Source organism: Aquarana catesbeiana, linkage group LG09, assembly GCF_042186555.1.
Source record: "Aquarana catesbeiana isolate 2022-GZ linkage group LG09, ASM4218655v1, whole genome shotgun sequence".
Lineage (NCBI taxonomy): Eukaryota > Metazoa > Chordata > Amphibia > Anura > Ranidae > Aquarana > Aquarana catesbeiana.
The window spans coordinates 227,289,486-227,313,879 of NC_133332.1; the positions used below are offsets into that span (position 1 = coordinate 227,289,486).

Consider the following 24,394-nt stretch of genomic DNA (forward strand, 5'->3'; position numbering starts at 1 on the left):
AATTACCGGAATCCTGGGAGCCATAGGGACCAAAAAGGCTTTTTCTTTTTTGTTAATCAGTTGTTCGTTAAACCCCTTTTCAATAAGTTTCTGCAATTCCCTTTTATATCTGACAGTAGGATCATGAGGAAGGGGAAAGTATGTGTCAGTATCCGAAAGAATTCTCCTCATCTCTGAGATGTAGGCAACCTTGTCCAAGACAACTATCCCTCCACCCTTATCAGCAGGGCGAACGATTATGTCGTCCCGATCTTTAAGGGTTTTCAACCCGTCCTGAAATTTCTGATTGTTTGGATCCCTCCGAATTTTCAATTTTTCCAGATCATTCAAGACTAGATCTTTAAAAACTGAAATGGATGGTGGCACAAAACCCGGCGGGTTTTTCAGCGCCGCAATAATTTTTATGCATGTGACTTTTTGTTTGTTATCTACGAACTTTGCTGGCCGCTTGCTTTTTTCAGTTCAGCGCGAATTTTTACTTGTTTTATGCCATTATTGTTTTTGATATATTTATTTGCTGCTGTTCTTCTATTGCATTACATATTTAATGTAATTTATTAAGGTGACTATTATGGATATCTTCGAGTTTCGTAGCTCTAGATGCATTGATCTTAAAGATGTTTTTAATGATGCTGCTGATCAACAGAATAATGACTTGGGAGGTCTTTTTATGCGTTTAAAGAACCTCATGGTTGCTGAAATACATGGTAACTGGGATGTTGCCTTTCTAGAAAAATATTTGGATGATCAAATGGTTCCTAGAAGCCTCAGGTTTGAGGTTTCACCCCATGAAGATGACACTGATATCCCTGGGTGGTATAAATATTTCAACGATGTTGGATTGGATCTCTTACGCTTTCTAATAGGGAGAAAAAGGAGAAAACTTAATAAATTAGACGAAGAGATCAGTGAGGTTAAAACCAAATTAATACCCTATAAGGAACTAGATGAATATAGAAATAAGTCTGACAACCTTAAAAAAACTTTGGAAAAAGAGGATATTGATCAGAAATTTAAGAAAAAGAAAAAGTATTCCAGAGATCAGGAGGATTACAGAACCAATCAGGTTTTTAAATGGCAAATTAGAAGAGCTGCTATGGCTAATGGAAATAATGAGTCTCTGAATAGACCACACGTTGAATCCACTTCTATGCCTGTGATTCCTTCCCATCATGCTGGCAATTCTCGGGGGAGTAAGCCCGGGAATGGCTGGAAGAAGGTGGGTCCTAGAAAAGGACCTAAACCAAGGCAGCCGCGGACTAGGACCCATGATGGGAGGGAAGGTCACGTTCAGTATAGCCATCCACCTAGGAATAATTCTGCTAATTTTCCTACTAACAATTATTATGAACCCCTTAATAGGGAATACACTGACCACTATGATGGATATGACAATCGAATTATTGTGGATCATCCATCACAGCACACTCCCAGGGCTGGTTATCACACCAGGGAACGCTCTAATTGGGATTCTCCTGGTTATTATCCGCCTAGAAATTCTCAATATCCACCTAGAGGTCCTCCACCCCCCCTGGGTCCACCTTCCACCCCTTTTTTTCCGAAGGGTTCCCAAAAGAACAAGAGGGACGGCGAACCAAAAGAGGGTCCAGAGGGGGGAGGAGGCACAGAACGAAAAAGAAGGAGAATGTAAACAATATCGGGATTTTTAATCTCAGCAAGGCCACTTTAAGTGAAAATGAAAAATTTGTACTAAATCATGGGCTTAAATATGCACCTGATAAACCATTGAGTAAATTCAATGCTTTTATTGATGTACAGAAATATATCAGGAAGATGAGCATTAAAAGACACTTCCTGTCTCAACCCATTGCTAGATCCGAACATACTACTAATGGAATTAGATATTCTGCCCTTGCGAATGCCTCGTTATTCAACCCGCCGGGTTTTGTGCCACCATCCATTTCAGTTTTTAAAGATCTAGTCTTGAATGATCTGGAAAAATTGAAAATTCGGAGGGATCCAAACAATCAGAAATTTCAGGACGGGTTGAAAACCCTTAAAGATCGGGACGACATAATCGTTCGCCCTGCTGATAAGGGTGGAGGGATAGTTGTCTTGGACAAGGTTGCCTACATCTCAGAGATGAGGAGAATTCTTTCGGATACTGACACATACTTTCCCCTTCCTCATGATCCTACTGTCAGATATAAAAGGGAATTGCAGAAACTTATTGAAAAGGGGTTTAACGAACAACTGATTAACAAAAAAGAAAAAGCCTTTTTGGTCCCTATGGCTCCCAGGATTCCGGTAATTTACTTCTTACCAAAAATTCACAAAAGTTTAGTTAACCCACCTGGGAGGCCCATTATCAGCGGGCTAGATTCAGTCACTTCCCGTATTGGGAAATATATAGATGGATTTTTACAACCCCTGGTATCCCAGACCCCTTCTTTTTTGAGGGACTCTTCCCAGGTCTTACAGATACTGGATACCTTGGTGTGGAAGGAGGGTTACATCATGGCTACTGCCGATGTGTCCTCTTTGTATACCATCATATCCCACTCAGATGGTATGCATGCAGTTGAGACCTTCCTTGGTAGAGATGACCAACTGGCCCCCCCACAGAGGGAGTTCATCTTACTCCTGCTAAGGTTTGCCATGATGCATAACTACTTCTGGTTTGGGGGTTCTTGCTACCTCCAAACCAGAGGTGTAGCCATGGGCGCAAAATTTGCGCCCAGTATGGCTAATCTGTTCATGGCCAAGTGGGAGGAGGATGTCGTCTATGCTGACAGACGGCCAGAATTGGTGTACTGGGGCAGGTATATAGACGACATCCTCCTCCTATGGGATGGAGATGAAACATCATTGACCAATTACATGCAGGAGCTGAATCAGAACACCCTTGGTATCTCTCTGCAATTTGAAATGAGCAAGGTTGCTATCCATTTTTTGGATTTGAATATACGGATCTGTGACAATAAATTTACAACCACCACTTTTTTCAAGGAGACAGATCGTAATGGCTATATTAGTCAGGGGAGTTGTCACCATCCCTCCTGGTTAAAAGCGGTTCCTAAAAGCCAGTTTATTCGCCTAAGGCGTAATTGTACCTTTAAACATGACTTTTTGATGCAGGCCTCTGACTTAAAAACCAAATTTGTGGAGAAGGGGTACTCTGGTGCAGACTTGGACAAAACCATAAATGAGGTTGCTGGCTTGGATAGGGCCAATATGATAAAGGGCACAGATAGAACCACTAAGAATAATAATATTCATGAGTTTTCTTTAGTGACCACCTACTCTCGACAACATTATGATATAAAGAAAATTCTTAGAAAACATTGGGCCGTGTTAAAAAACGATAAAGTGTTGGGCCCATCCTTACCTGAACGCCCACAAGTTATCTATAGGGGAGTACCCCCCCTAAGGCTGCAGGTTGCCCCTAATGTTCTTGATGCCCCCAATAGGGTCTCCTTTTTTCAGAACTCAAAAGGTTTTTTCCCATGTCGCAAATGTAAAGTGTGTCGCATAAATGGCGATAAAAATAGGAAAACTTGTCAATTTAAATCTAACTCCACCACAAAGGTCTATGATATAGATACTTTCATCACCTGCACCTCAAAAAATGTTGTGTACTTATTGACTTGTCCATGCGGTCTACAGTATGTAGGCCGCACTATGAGAGCCATGAATGTGCGAATAAAGGAACATATAAAAAACATAAAGAAAGGTTTTCCTAAGCACACGGTCTCACGTCACTATTTAGAATGTCATAACAGAAATCCAGTAGGGACTCTGATTACCGCCATTGATCGTTTCACACCCCATTGGAGAGGTAGTTACACCAAGAGAGAAATCTCGAGGTTGGAAACGCGATGGATACACACCCTCAAATGCTATACGCCATATGGGTTAAACGTAGAGTGGGATGTTAATAGCTTCATTAATAACAGTTAGCATCAATACACTCTTTTATTCATTCTATTTATTTTTTGTTTTTTCTCCTTTATTTGCAAATCTTGGGTCTAGGTCAGTTTTTTAAAACAATATTTTTTAAAAACAATATTTTTAAATGATGTTTACAATCATCTGTATTGATTTTAACACATATATTGATGTATATTGCATGCATGTATGTTTATTGAAGTGTGTGCGATTAATCGCATTCACAATGTCTATTGCTTAGTTGCATGTGAGTCGCTGGTTTGTTATACATAGGTTAGTGTTTTTATCCCATGCAGGCACTGATTTGTTATACAAAGTCTAGCGTTTTATTCTATGCCTTTGATCTATACTGCATGACAGGCGTTAATCCCATAGCTTATCTGTGCGGGTGTTAATTCTCTTCCATTTTTTATTGTGTATATTGAGTTATATGATATCAGGTTTTTGTCTGATCAATCAAAAATACATTTTTAGCCTTTTTCATGTCCCTGAGCCGGACCGCACAGCCGGCGCTCTTCCTCGTCACCTGTTCATGCTTATCTGGCATTTTTCAATTTTTTCTGTTCACTGAGAGATAGGTTAACCAATGAGGTGGCACTGAGTCATCTGTTGCCATCCTCTTTTTCTTCCTATCCTCTGTTTTTTCTGATTGGCCGTGTGCTGTCATCAGTTGCTAACCAGGTTTATCCTGTTAGCACCAGGGCACTCTGCACAAGACACACATCCTACCCAGCTGTTAGTGATGAGTTTGATTATATCCCCTCTGATCCACCCACTAACCATACCATATATATAGCGTGCGGTTGTAGCTGTAGCCATGCCTCTGAAGACATCTGTTACGATGAAACATGTCAGGCAGGTTGACATCCGTACGCTGATTGCTGCAGCCGTTTGTTCCTATCATTGATGCATGCTGTTTTAAGCTTCAACTGTAAGTTACTATAATAAAAGTTTTTTTATCTATCATTACGGGCTTCACTATGGGTCCTTCATTTTCTTTTCTCGGATATATGATGACTACATGCCTGAATGCCTAATTCTGAAGTGACCATTGGGAGATGTTTATATGTGAAGGAAATCCCACGGATGTTGTGGTCTGATGAGGGGTTCCAGTGGGCTGGATTTGCTGGATGCTATTGAGAATTTATCATCTATGCCTAATCCTTAACACCTTCTGGTAAGCAGACTACATTACCACGTGGTGACGAGTGAATCTTTCTACATCTGCACAATATATTTGGTGATTGGATTCCTCCCACTCTTCAATTTCATTTTTGAACTTTTCAGCGCCGCAATAATTTTTATGCATGTGACTTTTTGTTTGTTATCTACGAACTTTGCTGGCCGCTTGCTTTTTTCAGTTCAGCGCGAATTTTTACTTGTTTTATGCCATGAATGTAAAATCCATGTCAGCATATACCTGCTTTATGTACGCGTGCCGCACTTGGGTCCTTCAAATAAAGATTTGATTTGGTATTTTCTCAGTAGAGTGTTTTTGGAATCATTGTAAAAAAAATTCGATACATTCTGCACATCTGGCACAGCTCTAGTACAAGTTAGGCTGGCCATAGTAGATTTTTCAACAAACGTTCTTACGAATATTAGCGCAAACATCAGTCCTAAATTTGGAACATTTGTTGATTTGATTAATATCATTCAAAATGTAATTTGCTACAAACAATCATCTTTGGAATGAACATCATTTCCTGAATGAAAACCACATTCACTAATAGAAATTTGTTCGTTCGAGTATATATTTCCATCCTGCTTCTTCGAATTTGCTCATCACTGCAGTCAAAAATGAATGTCAGTTTGACCCCCACTAATGATTAGAAAACCTAACAAGCATTCTTCACACCTTCCCACCCAGCCAACAATCTGCTATAGCAGGGGTCTCCAAACTTTTTAAACAAAGGGCCAGTTTACTGTCCTTCAGACTTAAAGGGTGGTCAGTAGGAGGAGTAATTGTGCACAATAACGGTATTCATGATAGGAATAATGCCTTATCATTGGTGTCAGTGGGAGGAATAGTGCCCCATCATTGGTGTCAGTGGGAGGAATAGTACCCCATCATTGGTGTCACTTGGAGGAATAGTGAGTCTGTCAGTGCCTGAGAACAGGAAAGCCGATAACCGGCTTTCCAGTTACAGAAGACATTTACACTGATAATCAGGGTACTGATCATCAGTTCCCTGATTCTCAGTGCAGCCCTATTAGTGTAGCCTTATTAGTGCCCATCAGTGCCACCTTATCAGTGCAGCCTCACCAGTGCAGCTTATCAGTGGCCATCAGTGCCACCTCATCAGTCCAGCCTCATCTGTGCCCATCAAGGCAGCCTCATCAGTGCAGACTCATCAATGCCCATCAATGCAGCCTCATCAATGCCCAGCAATGCAGCCTATCAGTGCCAATCAGTGCAGCCTCATCGGGGCACATCAGTGAAGAAGAAAAATTACTTATTTGCAAAATTGTAAAACAGAACCGAAAAGCAAGGGTTTTTTTTTTTTTTTTTTTTTTTAGGTCATTTTTTTTTTAGAAAAAAATAAAAAAAACCCAGTGGTGATTAACTACCACCAAAAGAAAGCTCTAAGCTCTATCTGTCTAAAAACAAAATACAAAATAACCTTCAAAAAAAGACTGGTAATACTTACTTCTGATACTGAGTTCTGTGTTGAATGCCTGTGCCCTTGCCATGTGCTGTTGTACTGTTTGAAGGCTCCATTGTCAATACTGTATCCTATAGGGGTTGATGGATGTCACCACAGTAGTCATCAGGGAACTGGGTGTCTAACATACCTGTATCTGTGTTGAATGATGATTTTGTTGGTGGCTTCATTCTGAATAGGAACAGTTTTTGTTTTTTTAAGATGACAGAGTTTCTTTGTATTTACTGTACTGACAAAAGTTTAAAGCTATTTAAAACATATTGCAGCATTATTGCATTTCAGCTAAGCCTTAAAGCGGAACTAAGCCCTCCTATCCTTTACAGCCAAGGAAGCTGTCATCTGCGTTTGATCTGCGGTCGCTGTTGTAATCAGTTATGACACCAGCCATTTAATGGCGTGACTGACAGGGAGCACAAGCAACTGTAACAGTTCTCAATCACAGCATGCCTTGTCGTTTGGGAAACAGTTAAATCCATGGGTTTAGTTCCACTTTAATATGGTAGCAAATTGTAATATATAGGAGCACACTATATCAACTTCATAGCACAATAAGGGGAGACCAATGAAGAACATAAACATTATCAAATATTAGAAAGAGAGAGAGATTTTTAACATGAGTTTTTAAAAGAGCACATTCCTACTTCATCTTTTTACTCAGGGCTAACAACCTTTAAGAAATCTTATATTTCTTTTATAAATCTATGTAGAAGAGATATTACGCTGGCCACACATTGAAGTCTGATCTATCAAAAGCTTATGTAGCACTCTCTAGTGATAGAAGTGTAGAATGTTTTTTTGTGTGTGTTTAGAGCAGCCTTTTTCAACCAGGGTGCCTTGAGTTTTATTCAGGGGTGCCTTGGCAAAATGCCTAAAAATTGCCCAAAATTTTTATATAAGCTGACGTATGGATGAAGGCTGCCTTTTAGTTACACAAAGCTACAGGTTTTTATTGTGAACCATTACAACCTTCTAGCTGCCGGCATCCTAACGACCAATGGCACCATCAGTTGATATGGAGGATGTCAGTCCCCTGCATAGCATCCTTGTTTGACCCATCCCTGCCCTTCTCCATCAGCTTTGGGGTCACATTAACTGAGTGATGGAGAAGAAAAATGTTGGAATACCAGTCAGAACCAGTTTGCGAAAGTGTATTTGCCTTGGACGAATAATTCACCTTTAACGTTGGGTGTCCCACTTGTGTGGATCTTGTTACATTATCTAAAACTATAAGACTAGTTTTTACATTTTAGAATGGGGTGTCTTGAGGCTGTCCATAATTTTTAAAAGGTGCCTCGAGATTGTCCATAATTTGTAAAGAGTACCTTGACTGAAAAAAAGGTTGAGAAAAACTGGTTTAGAGTAGGTAAATTTGTGCAGACTTGGCTTGCAGCCCAAGCCTGTCTGTGTTTTTCTGGGTTAGGCAGATATCCAGGTAGAGCTGGATGACTCATAGGCAGCATCACTGAGACCTCCTCCCTATTTCTAGAATGTACTGGAACCTTCTAGAAAAATGGGAGGGGAAGTAAGTTGGAGCTGCCTGGAGTATTCTGAGGGCCCTGACCAATCCCCAACTTGGGTTGGCAGGGAGAAGGCCCCCTCAAATATTCTGGGTCAGCCCAGCTGGGAAAGAGAGTTTGGGTGGAACTGGAGATGGAGGGTTAGGCTGTCGTGGCCTTTGAGGTAGCTCCCCAGTCTAGGGAGAAGTGACTTTGGGCCTGGGCTCGGTGTGGACGGGACCTTCTTAAAACTCATGGAGGTGTCCTGTCCAGGAGGCACTTGGAGCAAGGAGAGGACAGCGGGAGAACACTGCCAGGCAAGTCTCCAGGAGGAACAGGAACAGCCAGGAGGGCTTGTGAGTGACACACAGTCGGGGGACTGGGAGGCACGCCTAAGAGGACTGGGATGGAGCAGTCTGGGATGGGTGCAGAGCCAGGAGGACTGTGGTGGCATTGGCAGTGAAAAGGTGCAGCTGCAGCCAGGAGAGCTGGCAGTGCATGAAGAGGTGGTACTGGGAGCAGTAGCCACATATAGGACAGCTAGCACCAAGACTTCCATTTTTTCTACACCATAAGGGCCCACGGTTCATGCCTGCAAGGGGCATTCAGCCAGACCCAGCTGAGATTGTGCTGAGTCTGAAACCTGTGCTAGCTGGTACTGGGAGTGATAGTCTGCATGCAAGTGTGTGCTGGAAGTAGAAGAGGAGAGAATGAATATACTGGAGTGTATATATTTCAAGCCCCTACAGAGTTTTATTAATCAAATGAGCATCCCATATGCACCCTTCTCCATCCAAGTTCAATTCCCTTAATAAACCAAAACAAACAAAGCTCCAAGGGCTGCTTCTTGTCTCTGAGTGACTAAAAATTAGTGTGCCTGGCTGTGCTAGGTGAGAGATGACCACATTCACCAGCAGCCCTTACAGGGGTAGCGCTACACTTAGTAACGTGTAGGCCTAGCTAACTGAACATACAGTTTGTCTAGGTAGGTCCTTGTTTGGTTGGTTTATATACAGTGTATATATATATATATATATATATATATATATATATATATATATATATATATATATATATATATATATACTACCAAAAGTATTGTGACACCTGCCTTTACACACACATGAACTTTAACGGCATCCCAGTCTTAGTCCGTAGGGTTCAATACTGATTTGGCCCACCCTTTACAGCTATAACAGCTTCAACTCTTCTGGGAAGGCTGTCCACAAGGTTTAGGAGTGTGTCTATGGGAATGTTTGACCATTCTCCCAGAAGCGCATTTATGAGGTCAGGGACTGATGTGGACGAGAAGGCCTGGCTTGCAGCCTCCGCTCTAATTCATCCCAAAGGTGTTCTATCAGGTTGAGGTCAGGACTCTGTGCAGGCCAGTCAAGTTCCTCCACCCCAAACTCACTAATCCATGTCTTTATGGACCTTGTTTGTGCACATTAATGCCACATATCAGCGCAGCCTCATCAGTGCCTCTTTATCAGTGCCTACCAGTGCCGCCTCATCAATGCCCATCAGTGCTCCCAATCAGTGCCCCCAATCAGTGCCTCCTCATCAATGCCAGCTATCAGTGCCCATTAGTGCCACATATCATTGCCCATCAATTCCGCATATCAGTACAGCCTCATCAGTGACTCTTGATCAATGGCCACCAGTGCAGCCTATCAGTACAAGCAGAATGATTATCACAGACCTCAGATCAGCGTGGCATATGCAGAGCCCTGTCCCTCCTCCTTCCTCCTCCACCTGTCTGGGTACAGGAAGACATCACAGACCTGGAGAAGGAGGAGGCGGGTTCAGCCGCTCTGCAGTGTGCAAGAGGCAAGTGGCCGTGAGAGATGGTGCTAATAGAGATGTGCTGCCATGCGGGACCCCAGACATACAGCACAAGCTGCGAGCAGATTTTACTGGTGCAGGCGGCTTGTGCACTCCTGCTGAGCTAGTCCCTGGATTCACTGACTGGAATGGAATCAGCTGATTGGAGAAAAGTCAATGTAGCACCAATTTAAAATATTTAAAAAGGGCCCAAAATACACCCCTGGGAATTACAGACCAGTTAGCCTAACATTAATAGTATGCAAGCTCTTGGAGGGGATGATAAGGGACTATATACGAGATTTTAGTAATGAGAACGGTATCATTAGCAGTAATCAGCATGGATTCATGAAGAATCATTCTTGCCAAACCAATCTATTAACCTTCTATGAGGAGGTGAGTTGCCATTTAGATAAAGGAAGGCCCATAGACGTGGTGTATCTGGATTTTGCAAAAGCATTTGGCACAGTTCCCCATAAACATTTACTGTACAAAATAAGGTCCATTGGCATGGATCATAGGGGGTGAGTACATCATGGACTGAAAACTGGCTACAAGGGCGACTTCAGAGGGTGGTGATAAATGGGGAGTACTCGGAATGGTCAGGGGTGGGTAGTGGGGTCCCCCAGGGTACTGTGCTGGGACCAATCCTATTTAATTTGTTCATAAACGACCTGCAGGATGGGGTAAACAGTTCAATCTTTGTATTTGCGGGCGATACTAAGCTAAGCAGGGCAATAACTTCTCCGCAGGATGTGGAAACCTTGCAAAAAGACCTGAACAAATTAATGGGGTGGGTAACTACATGGCAAATGAGGTTCAATGTAGAAAAATGTAAAATAATGCATTTGGGTGGCAAAAATATGAATGCAATCTATACACTGGGGGAGAACCTCTGGGGGAATCTAGGATGGAAAAAGACCTGGGGGTCCTAGTAGATGATAGGCTCAGCAATGGCATGTAATGCCAGGCTGCTGCTAACAAAGCAAACAGAATATTGACATGCATTAAAAAGGGGATCAACTCCAGAGATAAAATGATAAGAGGATATGATTTCAATATACAAATACCATACTGGTGACCCCACAATAGGGATAAAACTTTTCGCAGAAGGGAGTTTAACAAGACTCGTGGCCACTCACTAAAATTAGAAGAAAAGAGGTTTAACCTTAAACTACGTAGAGGGTTCTTTACTGTAAAAGCGGCAAGGATGTGGAATTCCCTTCCACAGGCGGTGGTCTCAGCGGGGGGCATTGATAGTTTCAAGAAACTATTAGATAAGCACCTAAACGACCGCATCATAAAGGGATATACAATGTAATACTGATATACAATCACACACATAGGTTGGACTTGATGGACTTGTGTCTTTTTTCAACCTCACCAACTATGTAACTATGTAACATGTGCCAGAACTTGTTCCGTTACTGGGTTCTGCTCCGGGACTTAGCCTTTATTTGCAGAGACGTCGGGACTTATGGTATGCTGTAGGTCAGCTGGAGGCCTCTACAGGGCAGGACTCTGGCACCTCCCCCTAGTTCTGGAAGCTTAGAGAAGTTTCTAGAAGCTAGTGGGAGGAGGCCAGGAGGTCCTGATCTGCATACCTGAGGATTAGTTTGTTTTGGCTTCATTCTTTTCTTTTTTCCATTATTTGGGTCATTCTTTATGATCCAAATTTGTTATTTCGAATAAATTCGGAAATTTGAAGATTCAGAAATTCGAAAATTCTGCAATTTTTAAAATTCCTAAATCCAAAAATGAGAAAAGCCGAAAATTTGGAAATTCAGAAATTCGAAAATAAGAAAGAAAATCCAAAAATTCATTAATACGAAATTCAAAACTCTGAAATAATAACGAACTAACTAATAATAACTAACTATTAAATTTTAGTTATTGGAATATCCTTTCAAATTTGGCTGTTAGTGAACGTAATGAATACGAATTTATTCGAAGTTATGAGTTATCCAAAATAACGAATGCTGCATCTAAAAGAATGGAACGTAACGAATTGATAATAATAAATAATAATAATAAAAAGTTTTTATTATTATTATTTATTATTGATTAATTACGTTACATTTGTTTAGATGCGGCATTCGTTCTTTCGGATAATTCGTAACTTCAGATAAATTCGTATTCCTTACTTTCAGCCAAATTTGAAAGGAAATTCCAATACCTATAACTTAATAGTTAGTAATAGTTATTATTAGTTAGTTAGTTATTATTAAAGATTTTCTAGTTTTCGGGTTTTCTAATTTTCGGATTTTCGTTCTTATTTTCGGATTTTCGCTCTTTCGAATTTTCCAATTTCCGAATTTCCAAATCTTTGAATTATCAGATTTTCGGATTTTGTGAATTTCAGGAAAATTTATTAAATGGGTTTTCGGTTCTCATTTAAGTCCCATGGGCAAAATTCTTTTTAGGTTTCTATATGTCTTAAGGGACTGAATTCCGCCAACATCTTAGTACTTGTGGCCCTTATCACTTTGTCGGGTCTCTACTATACCATGATCTCAGCTGGAAGACACCCTGGCTTGCAAAGAAGGACCTGTACAGCAGGAGGCCTGAACAGTCGTCTTTTCTGAGGCAGCAGAATTTCCAGGGTGTTAGCACCTCTACATCCCCAGGGCCAAAAAGGGTTAAAGTCGCTGGATGTATTAGCAAGCTTTTTTGGGACTGTGCTAACAAGCTGTGATCCAATCCCCTGTCCTGGGACATTTCACTAAGCAGCCAGGTGAGCTGGTATTTTCAAGAAAAAGGGATATAGAGCTCCAGCAAGTGGAGATTTCGCTAAAATTCTAATTTTGGGACACAGAGCTCCCATAAAGGGGATTTCTTTGCCAAGGTCATAGAGACTGTTGCTGCTCTGGAGGGAATACAGTCAAGTGTTAATTTTTCTGGATTACATAGAGAATAAAGTTGTCCTCATCATTGTTCTTCAAGTCAAATTAGGCATCCCATAAATCTCATACCCTATCCAAGTTGTTTTCCCCAAAAAAACAGTAAAAACAAGTTCTTGGACTGTTTCCTTCCCTCTGAATGAGAGTTGAAATGCACACAGGTGTTTATATGTGCATTTAACTTTACAAAAGTGAGTCTTTTGTTATAGGTTGTTGATATTGGCAAGCCAAATTTCAATATTTGGTAAACCAATCCTTTGACTCCTAGATGTCTCATTTATGGAGGACAGTAGACCTACATGACTCTAATGCCCTGTACACACGAGCAGACTTTTCAAACGGACTGGTCCGACGGACCGAATCCGTCGGACAATCCGACCATGTGTGGGCTTCTTCTGACTTCCAACCTACCTTTTCGGTCGAAAATCCGCCGGACTTTAGATTTGAAACATGTTTCAAATCTTTCCGCCGGAACTCCGCCGGACCCAGTTCCTATCAGGAAGCCCGTTCCTCTGTATGCTGGTCCGACGGACCAAATACGACGCAAGGGCAGCAACAGCACCTGCCCGCGAGAATTTTTCCAGCGCGATCCTATTGCGCTGGTTCTCGGCGACAGGGTATAATCTCACGCTCGCTGCAATAGGAAAAACACATTTTCCTATTGCAGCGAGCACGAGAAAGAGGCGACAATGTCGTCTGGTATGGATTTTAAGGGGAACCCCCATGCCGTTTTTAAACAGCATGGGGGTCCCCCCCAGAATCCATACCAGACCCTTATCCGAGCACACAGCCCGGCCGATCAGGAAAGGGGGTGGGGATGAGTGAGTGCCCCCCCCCGAACCGTACCAGGCTGCATGCCCTCAACATGGGGGGGGTGGGTGCTTTGGGGAAGGGGGGCGCCCTGCGGCCCCCCCCACCCCAAAGCACCTTGTCCCCATGTTGATGAGGACAGGGGCCTCTTCCCGACAACCCTGGCCATTGGTTGTCGGGGTCTGCGGGCGGGGGGGCTTATCGGAATCCAGGAGCCCCCTTTAATAAGGGGGCCCCCAGATCCCGGTCCCCCTGCCCTATGTGAATGAGTATGGGGTACATAGTACCCCTACCCATTCACCTGGGGAAAAAAGTGTCAATAAAAAACACACTACACAGGTTTTTAAAGTATGTGTCAACATCGGAAGAAGAGAAGAGGGAAGAAGACTGCGGAGAAGACCGGGCCACCGCTAGCAAGAGAGCGGCAAAAGAGCAGAAGATAGCAGAGGAGCCCGGCAGAAGAACCAGAGAACGGGAGAAGAACTGGAGAGTGGAGAAGAGGCCGGAGAGCGGGAGAAGAACCGGACACTGGAAGAAGAAGCCGGAGAGAGCAGAGAAGTCAGAAGAGACCCCCCGAAGACGGAAGAAGACCCCTGGAGCTGTCTAATAAACTACTTTAAAAACCTGTGTAGTGTGTTTTTTATTGACACTTTTTTCCCCAGGTGAATGGGTAGGGGTACGATGTACCCCGTACTCATTCACATAGGGCGTTGGGGCCAGGATCTGGGGGTCCCCTTATTAAAGGGGGCTCCAGGATTCTGATAAGCCCCCCGCCCGCAGACCCCAACAACCAACGGCCAGGGTTGTCGGGAAGAGGCCCTTGTCCTCATTAACATGGGGACAAGGTGCTTTGGGGTGGGGGGGCCGCAGGGTGCCCCCCTTCCCCAAAGCACCCACCCCCCCATGTTGAGGGCATGCAGCCTGGTACGGTTCAGGAGGGGGGGGGCGCTCGCTCGTCCCCACCCCCTTTCCTGACTGGCCGGGCTGCGTGCTCGGATAAGGGTCTGGTATGGATTTTGGGGGGACCCCCACACTGTTTTTTTTGGCGTAGGGGGTTCCCCTTAAAATCCATACCAGACCTGAGGGCCTGGTATGCACCGCGACGGGGATCACAAGGTATTAATCTCGCCGATTAAAGCGGCGAGATTGACTTCCTTTTCTAGTCCTGTCATACCTCTACACATTCAAAATGACTTTAGTCCATGTGTGGGCGAGTCCGTTCATTCGGAAGTCCGCCGTAACTCCGTCAAAAGTCAGTCGGGAAGACCGGGGACCTAGTCTGCCAGAAAGTCCGATCCTGTGTAGGCAAGTCCGTTCATTCGGAAAGTCCGTCGTAAGTCCGCCGGAAGTCAGTTGGGAAGACCGTCTGCCAGAAAGTCCGGTCATGTGTACGCGGCATTAGCTGTCTCTCTTTTAGAAGCATACTTGCTCAATTACAGCCAAACCCCTCAGTCCCCCTTTCTTCTGCTTTTGCTATTGATGTTATTATGTATGAACTTATGTAAGTAAATGTACCTTTTTAACTATTATGAGATAAATTGTATCTAAGTCCATGTATAAATCCCACACGCGAACAACGTCCTCAGTAAGTATCGAAAAGGATCCTCTCCACCCGCATGCATGCACACATTGGACTCACCAGACTCAAATTAGGCATATGGGAAAATCCAAGATGTCATACATGAGGTCACAGGAATGAATCCAAACCACAGCTGTCATCCATTTAATATTTATATAGATAGCATATTCAAAGCTCCAGTTTTGTCATATAGAGAGGGAGAGGAAGGAACACTCTCATGGTGCAGTAATTCAAATCATTTATTTAACCAATTCAGCCCCAGAAGGATTTACCCCCTTCCTGACCAGAGCACTTTTTGCGATACAAAACTGCGTTGCTTTAACTGACAATTGCGTGGTCATGCGATGTTGCACCCAAACATTTTTTTCCCACAAATAGAGCTTTCTTTTGGTGGTATTTGATCACCTCTGCGGTTTTTATTTTTTGCGCTATAAACAAAAAAAGAGCGACAATTTTGAAAAAGCAATATTTTTTACTTTTTACTATAATAAATATCCTCAAAAAATATATAAAAAAGGCCAATATGTATTCTTCTACATATTTTTGGTAAAAAAAATCGCAATAAGCATTTATTGATTGGTTTGCGCAAGTTATAGAGTCTACAAAATAGGGGATAGATTTATGGCATTTTTATTTATTTATTTTTTTTATTAGTAATGGCAGCGATCTGCGATTTTTATCATGACTGCAAAATTATGGTGGACACATCAGACACTTTTGATACTATTTTGGGACCATTGTCATTTATACAGCGATCAGTGCCATAAAAATGCACTGATTACTGTGTAAATGACACTGGCTGGGAAGGGGTTAAACACTAGGGGGCGATCAAGGGCTTAAATGTGTCCTAGGGAGTGATTTTAACTGTAGGGGGGATTATCTCACTAGAACATGACAGAGATCACTGCTCCTGATGACAGGGAGCAGTAGCTCTCTGTCATGTCACTAGGCAGAACAGGGAAATGCCTTGTTTACATCTTCTGCGGCTCCGTGACACGATCGCGGGCCCCTGGCAAACATTGAGTCCACGGGTCCCACGGGCACACTGACGGAGTACATGGCGGGCGCGCGCGCGCCCACAATGCCGAGATTTAAAGGGGACATACCTGTACGCCCATTTGCCCAGTTGTGCCAATGTATATTTTTGTGCGCTGGTCAGCAAAGGGTTAAAAATAAGGTTGTATTGCACTTACAGCAAAGAAGACAAGGATCAGCACGTATTGTATAGGAATCTCCAGTTAGAGCTCCACCTGCGTTCCAGCTGACCGGAAATAACGCCATTTCGTCAGCCTTCATCTGATGTCTTCAGGTGTTATGACATAAGACATTTCCTTCACTTTGCAGAAATCTCCTTATATTTTCTGTTTTGTTAGCAGGGTAGGAAAATCTCAGTAGGACAAAAATGTAAAAAAAAAAAGAAAGGGTTTTTAACCATTCCCTATTATTTCCAGTCTTGGCTTAAGACTTTAATTGCATGTTTTGTATTATGTTCATCATGGAAATCATTGCATTGTTTTCAAACACTAATATAACCATACAGTAGTGATGTCTCCATGGCACATGCTCAGATATTTGTTTTTAATGTTGCAACTTTAAAACAGTCATGGGATTTTGTTCTTTGAGCATTACAGCTGTTTCTAAATAAACTCTCAACTCTTAAACATTTATGTTTTGTAGTTTTCCCTTTGTGCACCTGAAGAGCATGCATAGAATTACATCCTCTGCCAATCTGTATTTACATATAGGATTATTGAATGTATAAAGCTGTATCTTTTGCCCTGTAATTTTGATACCTGAAGTTTCTCTCTTGGGCTCCCCAGACTGTTGATAGCTGTGGTTCTGTATTTGTAGCGGTCTTTTTTAATGGAGAACTTTCTTGCAGAACGGACCTCTGTGTTGCATTCTGTATTATAAACACTAGATGGCAGCAGTGTGTTATAGTACAAAATGCACAAGTACCTAACTTAATATTTACACAACTTCTAAATCCACTATATACTGTATATATAGTGGATCTACGAAAATCTCTAAATACGGGGGAATATAATTTTCTCACTTCCTTCTAAGGGAAGAGCCGTTAATGTAGTATGAATTGTATTACATTTTATGTCATACATGTAACAAGCCACAAATAGAATATCCGAAAGTTAAAAAAATTGGTATTGCTTGAAAAGGTTTATCTGCTTGTTGGATTTCCTTACAGAGGGTCATAAACTGTGTATCACAGCCAGTTATCTGGTGTAGAGAATCTTTTCTTGTCTCTGACCTTGCAAACATTTAGAAAATCTTAAAAAACAAAAGTTTAAGGCAAGGCCCAGAGAGCTGCTGGCTTCCCTTCGGACAGATGACTAGTGCAGCATGTTGTACCGTGCTCTAGTTTCAGCTGAGTGCCTGCTCCCAGCTCGCCCACACTCATAGCGGAAGAGGGTAGCTGGCAGTCCCAAATCTTCCTGTTGTTCTGCCGAGAAAGTTCCGCTCGGCGGCTAAGTTCCCCCCTCTACTGCGCAGGCGCTGCGCCTGCGCAGTAGGATCCGGCGGAAATAGCCGAAGCGGAATAGCTGAAAATCAGCTGTACACGGCGCCTGCTCGCTTTGCCCGCCACCCTTAGGGCACGGCCTCGCTTCGCTCGGCTCTTTTAGATTCCCCCTCTAGGTCTACTTGGATGTTGGGGAAGGAACCTGGACCTAGGGCGCAGGCGCCATGTACAGCTGATTGAAGCGCTTGAGCTTCGGCTATCTCCGGCGGCTGACAGTAGTCCGTACTTCGCAGGCGCTGCGCCAGCGCAGTACAGGGGGGAGAACTTATCCGCCGAGGGAACTTTCTCGGCAAGACACCATCCCCCCTGTGCCTCTACGTACAGTTTTTTCTCCTGGAACTAATTCTATAATGCAGGAAGGCTGACCACAGGAGGTTGGTACACAACCAATGGCAGAATCTGGTGCATCAGAGGATGGACTGGCTGATTCTTCTGAATCCCCACACATCTCGGATGCTGATGCTTTTAGGATTCTGTGGGAGATGAAAATGAAGAAAAGACAGAAATGTCCATCACTTCCAGAAACTGTGACAGAACTTGGCACAGAGGATGGAAGTAAAGTGTACATTGTAGGCACTGCTCACTTTAGTGACAGCAGCAAGCAAGATGTGGTAAAGACCATTCAGGAATTACAGCCTGATGTGGTTGTGGTTGAGCTGTGCCAATATAGAGTATCTATGCTGAAGATGGATGAAGAGACATGATTGAAAGAAGCCAAAGAAATTAATTTTGAGAAGCTTCACCAAGCTATTAAACAGAATGGAGTTATGTCCGGTCTCATGCAAATTCTCTTATTAAAAGTGTCTGCACACATCACAGAACAACTGGGAATGGCCCCAGGTGGTGAGTTCAGAGAGGCCTTCAAAGAGGCCAGCAAAGTGCCTTTTTGCAAATTTCACCTTGGAGATAGACCTATTCCTGTAACATTCAAGAGAGCGATTGCTGCACTTTCATTCTGGCAAAAGGTGAAGCTTGCCTGGGGCCTGTGCTCCTTGTCTGACCCAATAAGTGAAGATGATGTGAAGAAATGTAAGCAGAAGGATTTATTAGAACAGATGATGGCAGAAATGATTGGTGAATTTCCTGACCTCCATCGCACCATAGTCTCGGAGAGAGATATTTATCTAACCTACATGCTGAAGCAAGCAGCTAAAAAAACAGAACTACCTCGTGCCTCTGAGAATGAGCCTCAAAAAAGCATACCAACTATTGTTGTTGAAGTGGTTGGGATGGGTCATGTACCTGGTATAGAGAAGAACTGGAGTACTGATGTAAATATTCAAGAAATCATGAGTGTGCCTCCTCCTTCAAAACTGAGTAGAATTATTACTTTAGCTGCAAAAGTAACATTTTTTGGACTAGTAAGTTATGGTGGTTTTTGTGTAAGTAGAAGAACTATCCGATTTATCCTTTCAGTGCCAGCCACAGAGTATTGCCTTCAAAGACTGAACCAAATGAGAATGTGGGATTTGTAAATTGAACCATCTTATTTATATACTACAGAGCTATTTGTTAACTATAACTTTATTCATTACTGGTCACATGTGGCTGTCTAGAACCTGTCTGTGAAATACCTGTTTGAAGTGGCTCTTGTAAACTGCTGACTTTTCTAAATCTCATTTATCCAAGTGTCTGAAGAAGTGTGTCCCTAATAGAATTTTCTAAGCTGAACTGGAGTAATCAGATTGGTCGGTGTAGGCAACAGACATTTCTCTTAGACACTTTGATAAATGTTCATTCTTAAACCTGGATACAGGCAACACAAGGTGTACAGACTGAATAAACAGCCAGCAGTCAAATCATGCATCCAGGTATTTCTCATACATATAGTCCATTTCAAGTACTGTGGCTTTTGTTAAATGGTAACGCCAGGCATTCTTAAGTTTTAGATAAAGTAGGGAAGGGTTAGATGCGGTCATTATTTATCACACGTCCTTCACTTCCTGCCCTACTGATGTTGGCCATCAAGATAGAAAGGTGAGGTGAAATCTCTCCAACAGGCACACACAATTTAAAAAAAAAAAAAAAGGGGCAGGAGAGAGGTCCAAACCCTTTCCAACCCTATTAAAAACTTAGGTTTTGTCACGAGTTACACATTTTGTCATGGGTTACCTTTAGTGAATGATTTACATTGAGGCATCTCCTTCCCCACAATATTTTACAATGGCTTCTATAGTTACATTATCCACTCTACTGGAATAGCCTGTGTTCATTGGAAACCCCTATTGTCACAGGCAGAGTATGGTTTCTTCAGAACCTGCAGTAGCTGCCATCTGATGTACACAAACTAAAAAGAAGACGTATAATAAATAAACAGTAGTTCTCACTGTTATAGAATCCTGGCATTTCAATGTGCATTATGTTTTTGGTTTGTATATGAAATCACAGCTTATCACTTTGTCACATTCACCTTCCTAACCCATTTGCTGTAACACCCTTGTTTTTAGATTATTTTTTTTTCCATGTATTTTCTTTTGCCTTCTGTACTTTACCCAGCACACACAACTTTGTATGATGAATATTTTGCACCACCTTATTGGTTTAGAGGAAATAAGGCTCTTCTGTCCTGCTATTAATACTTTATTTGAACACAAGTATGTCTCTATTAGTGGACACATACAGCTTAAACTAAATTATTTTTGAGTAGTTGATAGTTTAACATGAAGGCACACTTACTCTTGTAGAGGAGCACCGGTTTGGATAAAAACAGGTCTGATGTACATTTGATTGCTCTTTTTGCTTTAATATAGATGTCCTTTAAAACTTACACTTTAGCTAAATCAGTAGGACACATGCACTACCAAATCACTTTTTTTTTTTAATAGACAGTCTATGGTAGAATTGAAGTTAGGCAAAATCTATCTACAACGCACAAACACAGAGCAGCACTACTATAGCACATTAATACGTTTTATTTACTTTTAGTTTTTTCAACTGCATATCTTATCTTTTTTTAAGTCTATGATTACCTCTTTTAAATAGAGGTACATGCATGATAGCAGTGGGTTATTGTATTCTTTTTGGTGGCTGCTTGAGTAAGCCCATTTGCTGAATGATATAGGTACTTTGGTGTGTTCATTTTTTTTTTTTTTTTTTTTATTTTACAATCTAATTTTTTATTCTTGATTTGGGTTCTTCAAACTTTTGCACAAGGTTCCTAACCTAACTTTGTAAATGAAGCCAACCTGTAGTTCATAGAAATTGTAAATGCTCTGAATGTCAATAGCATAGCAGAGTTACCCTCTATACTTGCTTGGATCCCTTCCCAAGAGTAACAGTAGAATTTAACATATGTGGACTTTGCTGAAAGTGTGTGCAAGAATAAATCCCATTAAAATGCCATTATCCTGGAAAGGGAAAGGAAGAAAAGGAAAAAAAAAAAAAAAAAAAAAGTTTAAGGCAAGCCATACACATACCGGTTCGCATCTTGGGTGGTTCCTGCTGAACCGGCCAAGATTCGAACCATGTATGTGTAGGCTGATCACTCGATCAACTTGTGTACAACCAGCATGCTGGGTTTTACCTGCAATTATTGCTAGTGGCTGCTAAAGCCGCTAGCAATAATCACTGCCTTCTCCTGGCGAGGACGGCTTGCCCTGTGATGCTTTGATATCCATTTTTTAATAAAGGTGAACTTTTTTGGAGTGCGGCTATCCAGTATTCTATTTCTTCAAAAAGTTGGGTGGTATGTTTACATGGAATGTCAGTGTTCTTTTCCCCTATCAGAGATTAGAGGAAGAGGTAGGGTTCTCAACTGGAATGTCTTGAATGCAGCTCAGCCGGAAGACCCCAAGCTATTACTTCCCACTGTATTGGAAGTTCAGAGTCAGGAAGGGGACTGGGCACTCTACAGAGAAGATATATATATATGAAACAGCAGCCTTTACAATGTGGGGAATACTTCATTACAGGTCAATTAAGTTGGCTATAGCGAAAAAAAATTTTTTTGACTAAACTTTAGCTTTAAAATAATCCCTGATTGACCTTTGTATCTGCAAACTCTGTGGAGCAGTTCATTCTCAAAAGTCATAACAGAGGTGCTGTGGTCAGGATCTGGTCCTTTTATCAGCAGGTAGAAGTGAGTTGGCAGTCTCCCAGCTTTCTAAAGTGTTAAAGTGGAACTTCAGAATTGTTATAAATCCCTCAGTCCCCTCCTCCAATTTTCTAAAAAATATTGCATACCTTTTTCGCTACAGTCCTCAAACCTGTCTGATGATGTCACAAGAGTCTCCTCTTCTCCTTCCAGCAGCCACGGGGGCACCCTTCAGCGCTCACGTACTGACATGTGAGTGCCTCTCAGACCTTTAGTACTGTGTATCTAGCATGTAATGGCATGCCCCCTCGGAGACGTCCAAACAACAAGTTGGGCTCACAGTAAACATATACATAATAAAATTTAATTTTGCCCTGAAGAGGACATCCGACGCTGGACTGAGGAAGAAATCGCGGACAGTGCTAGACAGTGGAGAAGGTAGGGAAGTAATTGGGATTTTTTTTTTCTACAGGAGGGTTCCGAACAGAAAAAAAAAAAAAACTTTTTTTTCGGAGTTCCACTTTAACACAGGTGCTAGAAGGGGGGAGCAGGTGCTCTGTGTTTACATTATAAGGCTGGAAGACTGACAGGTCTCTGCTGGAAGAGAGCACAGTATAATGCTGGCCATACACGGTTAGAAAGTCAAACGTGCCTGTGATAGCACTGTCATTGTATCCATATATGTTGCCTAATTATTGACATATCATGGATCGATAACAACATAAACGGTACATTTTTCTTCGATCGATTACACAATTTGGGGTTACATTTTAATGCGTGTATGCTCTGTCGATTTTTTTAAACTTTTAATCGCTTCCACTACTAATGTTTAGAAAATCAATCGTTTAGGCTCGAAGAATCCAACATGATGTTTTTTTTGCCATAAAACGTTGCATTTCAATATTCAAAATTAGCCCACTTATATTCCAAAAGTCAAACGATCGTGCGTATCAAACACTTTTTCCAAGCAATTTTTTAACCATGTATGGCCAGCATTAGTTGAATCTGCTGAAAATCCAACTACAGCTGATTAGAGTGCCTCTGTTATGAACTTTAAAAGCCAGTTCACAACAGAACCCTGTGTGGGAGAAGTGCGTTCCATGCTCGTCTACTGCACCGCATTCACAATACACTGGTGTGCGATCTGCTGCAGGTGGCAATATATTCTTAATGACACCTTAAAATGCAGAACGCAAAAGCAGAACGCAAATGCAGTGCGTTTGCTTGCCCCGGATCGCATGGCACTGCAGTACCATGCAGTTTGATGCAATGCGTTTGTGAAAAGTAGCGCATGCATGACTTTTTGTGTGATCCAGTACTATTTTAGCCAATCCAAATGAATGGGCTGAAAATCCCACCACACTGAGTCACATAGGAATCATGTTCCTGTGTGATTCAGGTGTGAACCAGCCCTAAGGGCTCTTGCACACAGGTGCCAATAACACCCCATTTTAAAGCATTTTGGTGATTTTTATTTACTGGTCTGAATGCAACCCATTGCTTTCATTGGGATTGTACACACTGGCATGTACAGTATATATCACAACTATATAAACTAGCACCATAAGGATAGGACCCTGCAAGTCCTCCCACTACAGGATGCCTGCAGAAAATTTCAGAGGGGGCGGATACAAGACCAGTCACCTTACACCAAGAAAGAGAACAGCAGTGGCCGGTCTTTATTACAGGAAGTTCCTGCACAGGGTTGTTTCATGCTGCATTGATACCCAAATGTGGAAGAAATACGCAAAGTACACCAAGACTCAAGAATACACATGGCTCTTGTATTTAAACAATGGGTTTAGCCTGGAGATTAGCTTTAAGGCTGCATCCACATTGTCGTGGTGTATTTGGGCGGCACAGTGGTGTAGTGGGTAGCACTCTCACCTAGCAGTAAGAAGGGTCGCTGGTTCGAATCCTGACCACGACACTACCTGCCTGGAGTTTGCATGTTCTCCCTGTGTCTGCGTGGGTTTCCTCCGGGTACTCCGGTTTCCTCCCACATTCCAAAGACATGCTGGTAGGTTAATTGGATCCTGTCTAAATTGTCCCTAGTATGTATGAATGTGAGTTAGGGACCTTAGATTGTAAGCTCCTTGAGGGTGTAGGGACTGATGTGAATGTATAATGTATATGTAAAGCGCTGCGTAAATTGACGGCGCTATATAAGTACCTGAAATAAATAAAAATAAATATTAACCATGCACGTTAACACAAAAAACAGGAAGTTGCAAATGACGAAGTCAGATTACATCCAATTTTATTCAAACCAGACAAACACATTGCAGCCTCGCCTAGGTCCACCCCTCCCTTATGGCTGTCCTGCTGAGTTTGTGGAGCTTGGTTGGGCTCCCTTTGGTTAGCACCTGGTGTTCCAGATGCAAAGGATTTTAGTGAGGCTTGGGGTGGTGACATCTCTCTATGTGCTTAACCAGGGCCATAGATAAGGGGGTACCACCGATCCTCCTGTATGGGGCCCCGGGCAGGAAATGTTAAGCATAGGGCTGCTGTTAGAAACAAAGGGGCCCCATACAGCCAAACTGACAGCCCCCCTCCCCCCTCAATTAAACACAGTTTACTGTGCTTCAGTTATGAATGAACTCAATGAGTGATCAGCACCGATCACTCATTGTGTTCATTC

At 42.3% G+C, this 24,394-nt stretch overlaps 1 protein-coding gene across 1 annotated transcript; it reads left to right on the forward strand.

The window, feature by feature from the left end:
* Positions 1–18,080: 18,080 nt before the first annotated feature.
* Positions 18,081–20,036, forward strand: LOC141107286 (traB domain-containing protein-like). Its single transcript, XM_073597979.1, is given in 1 exon segment — positions 18,081–20,036. A coding segment is annotated over 1 exon segment (1,086 nt). The 5' UTR covers positions 18,081–18,109; the 3' UTR covers positions 19,196–20,036.
* Positions 20,037–24,394: the final 4,358 nt, after the last annotated feature.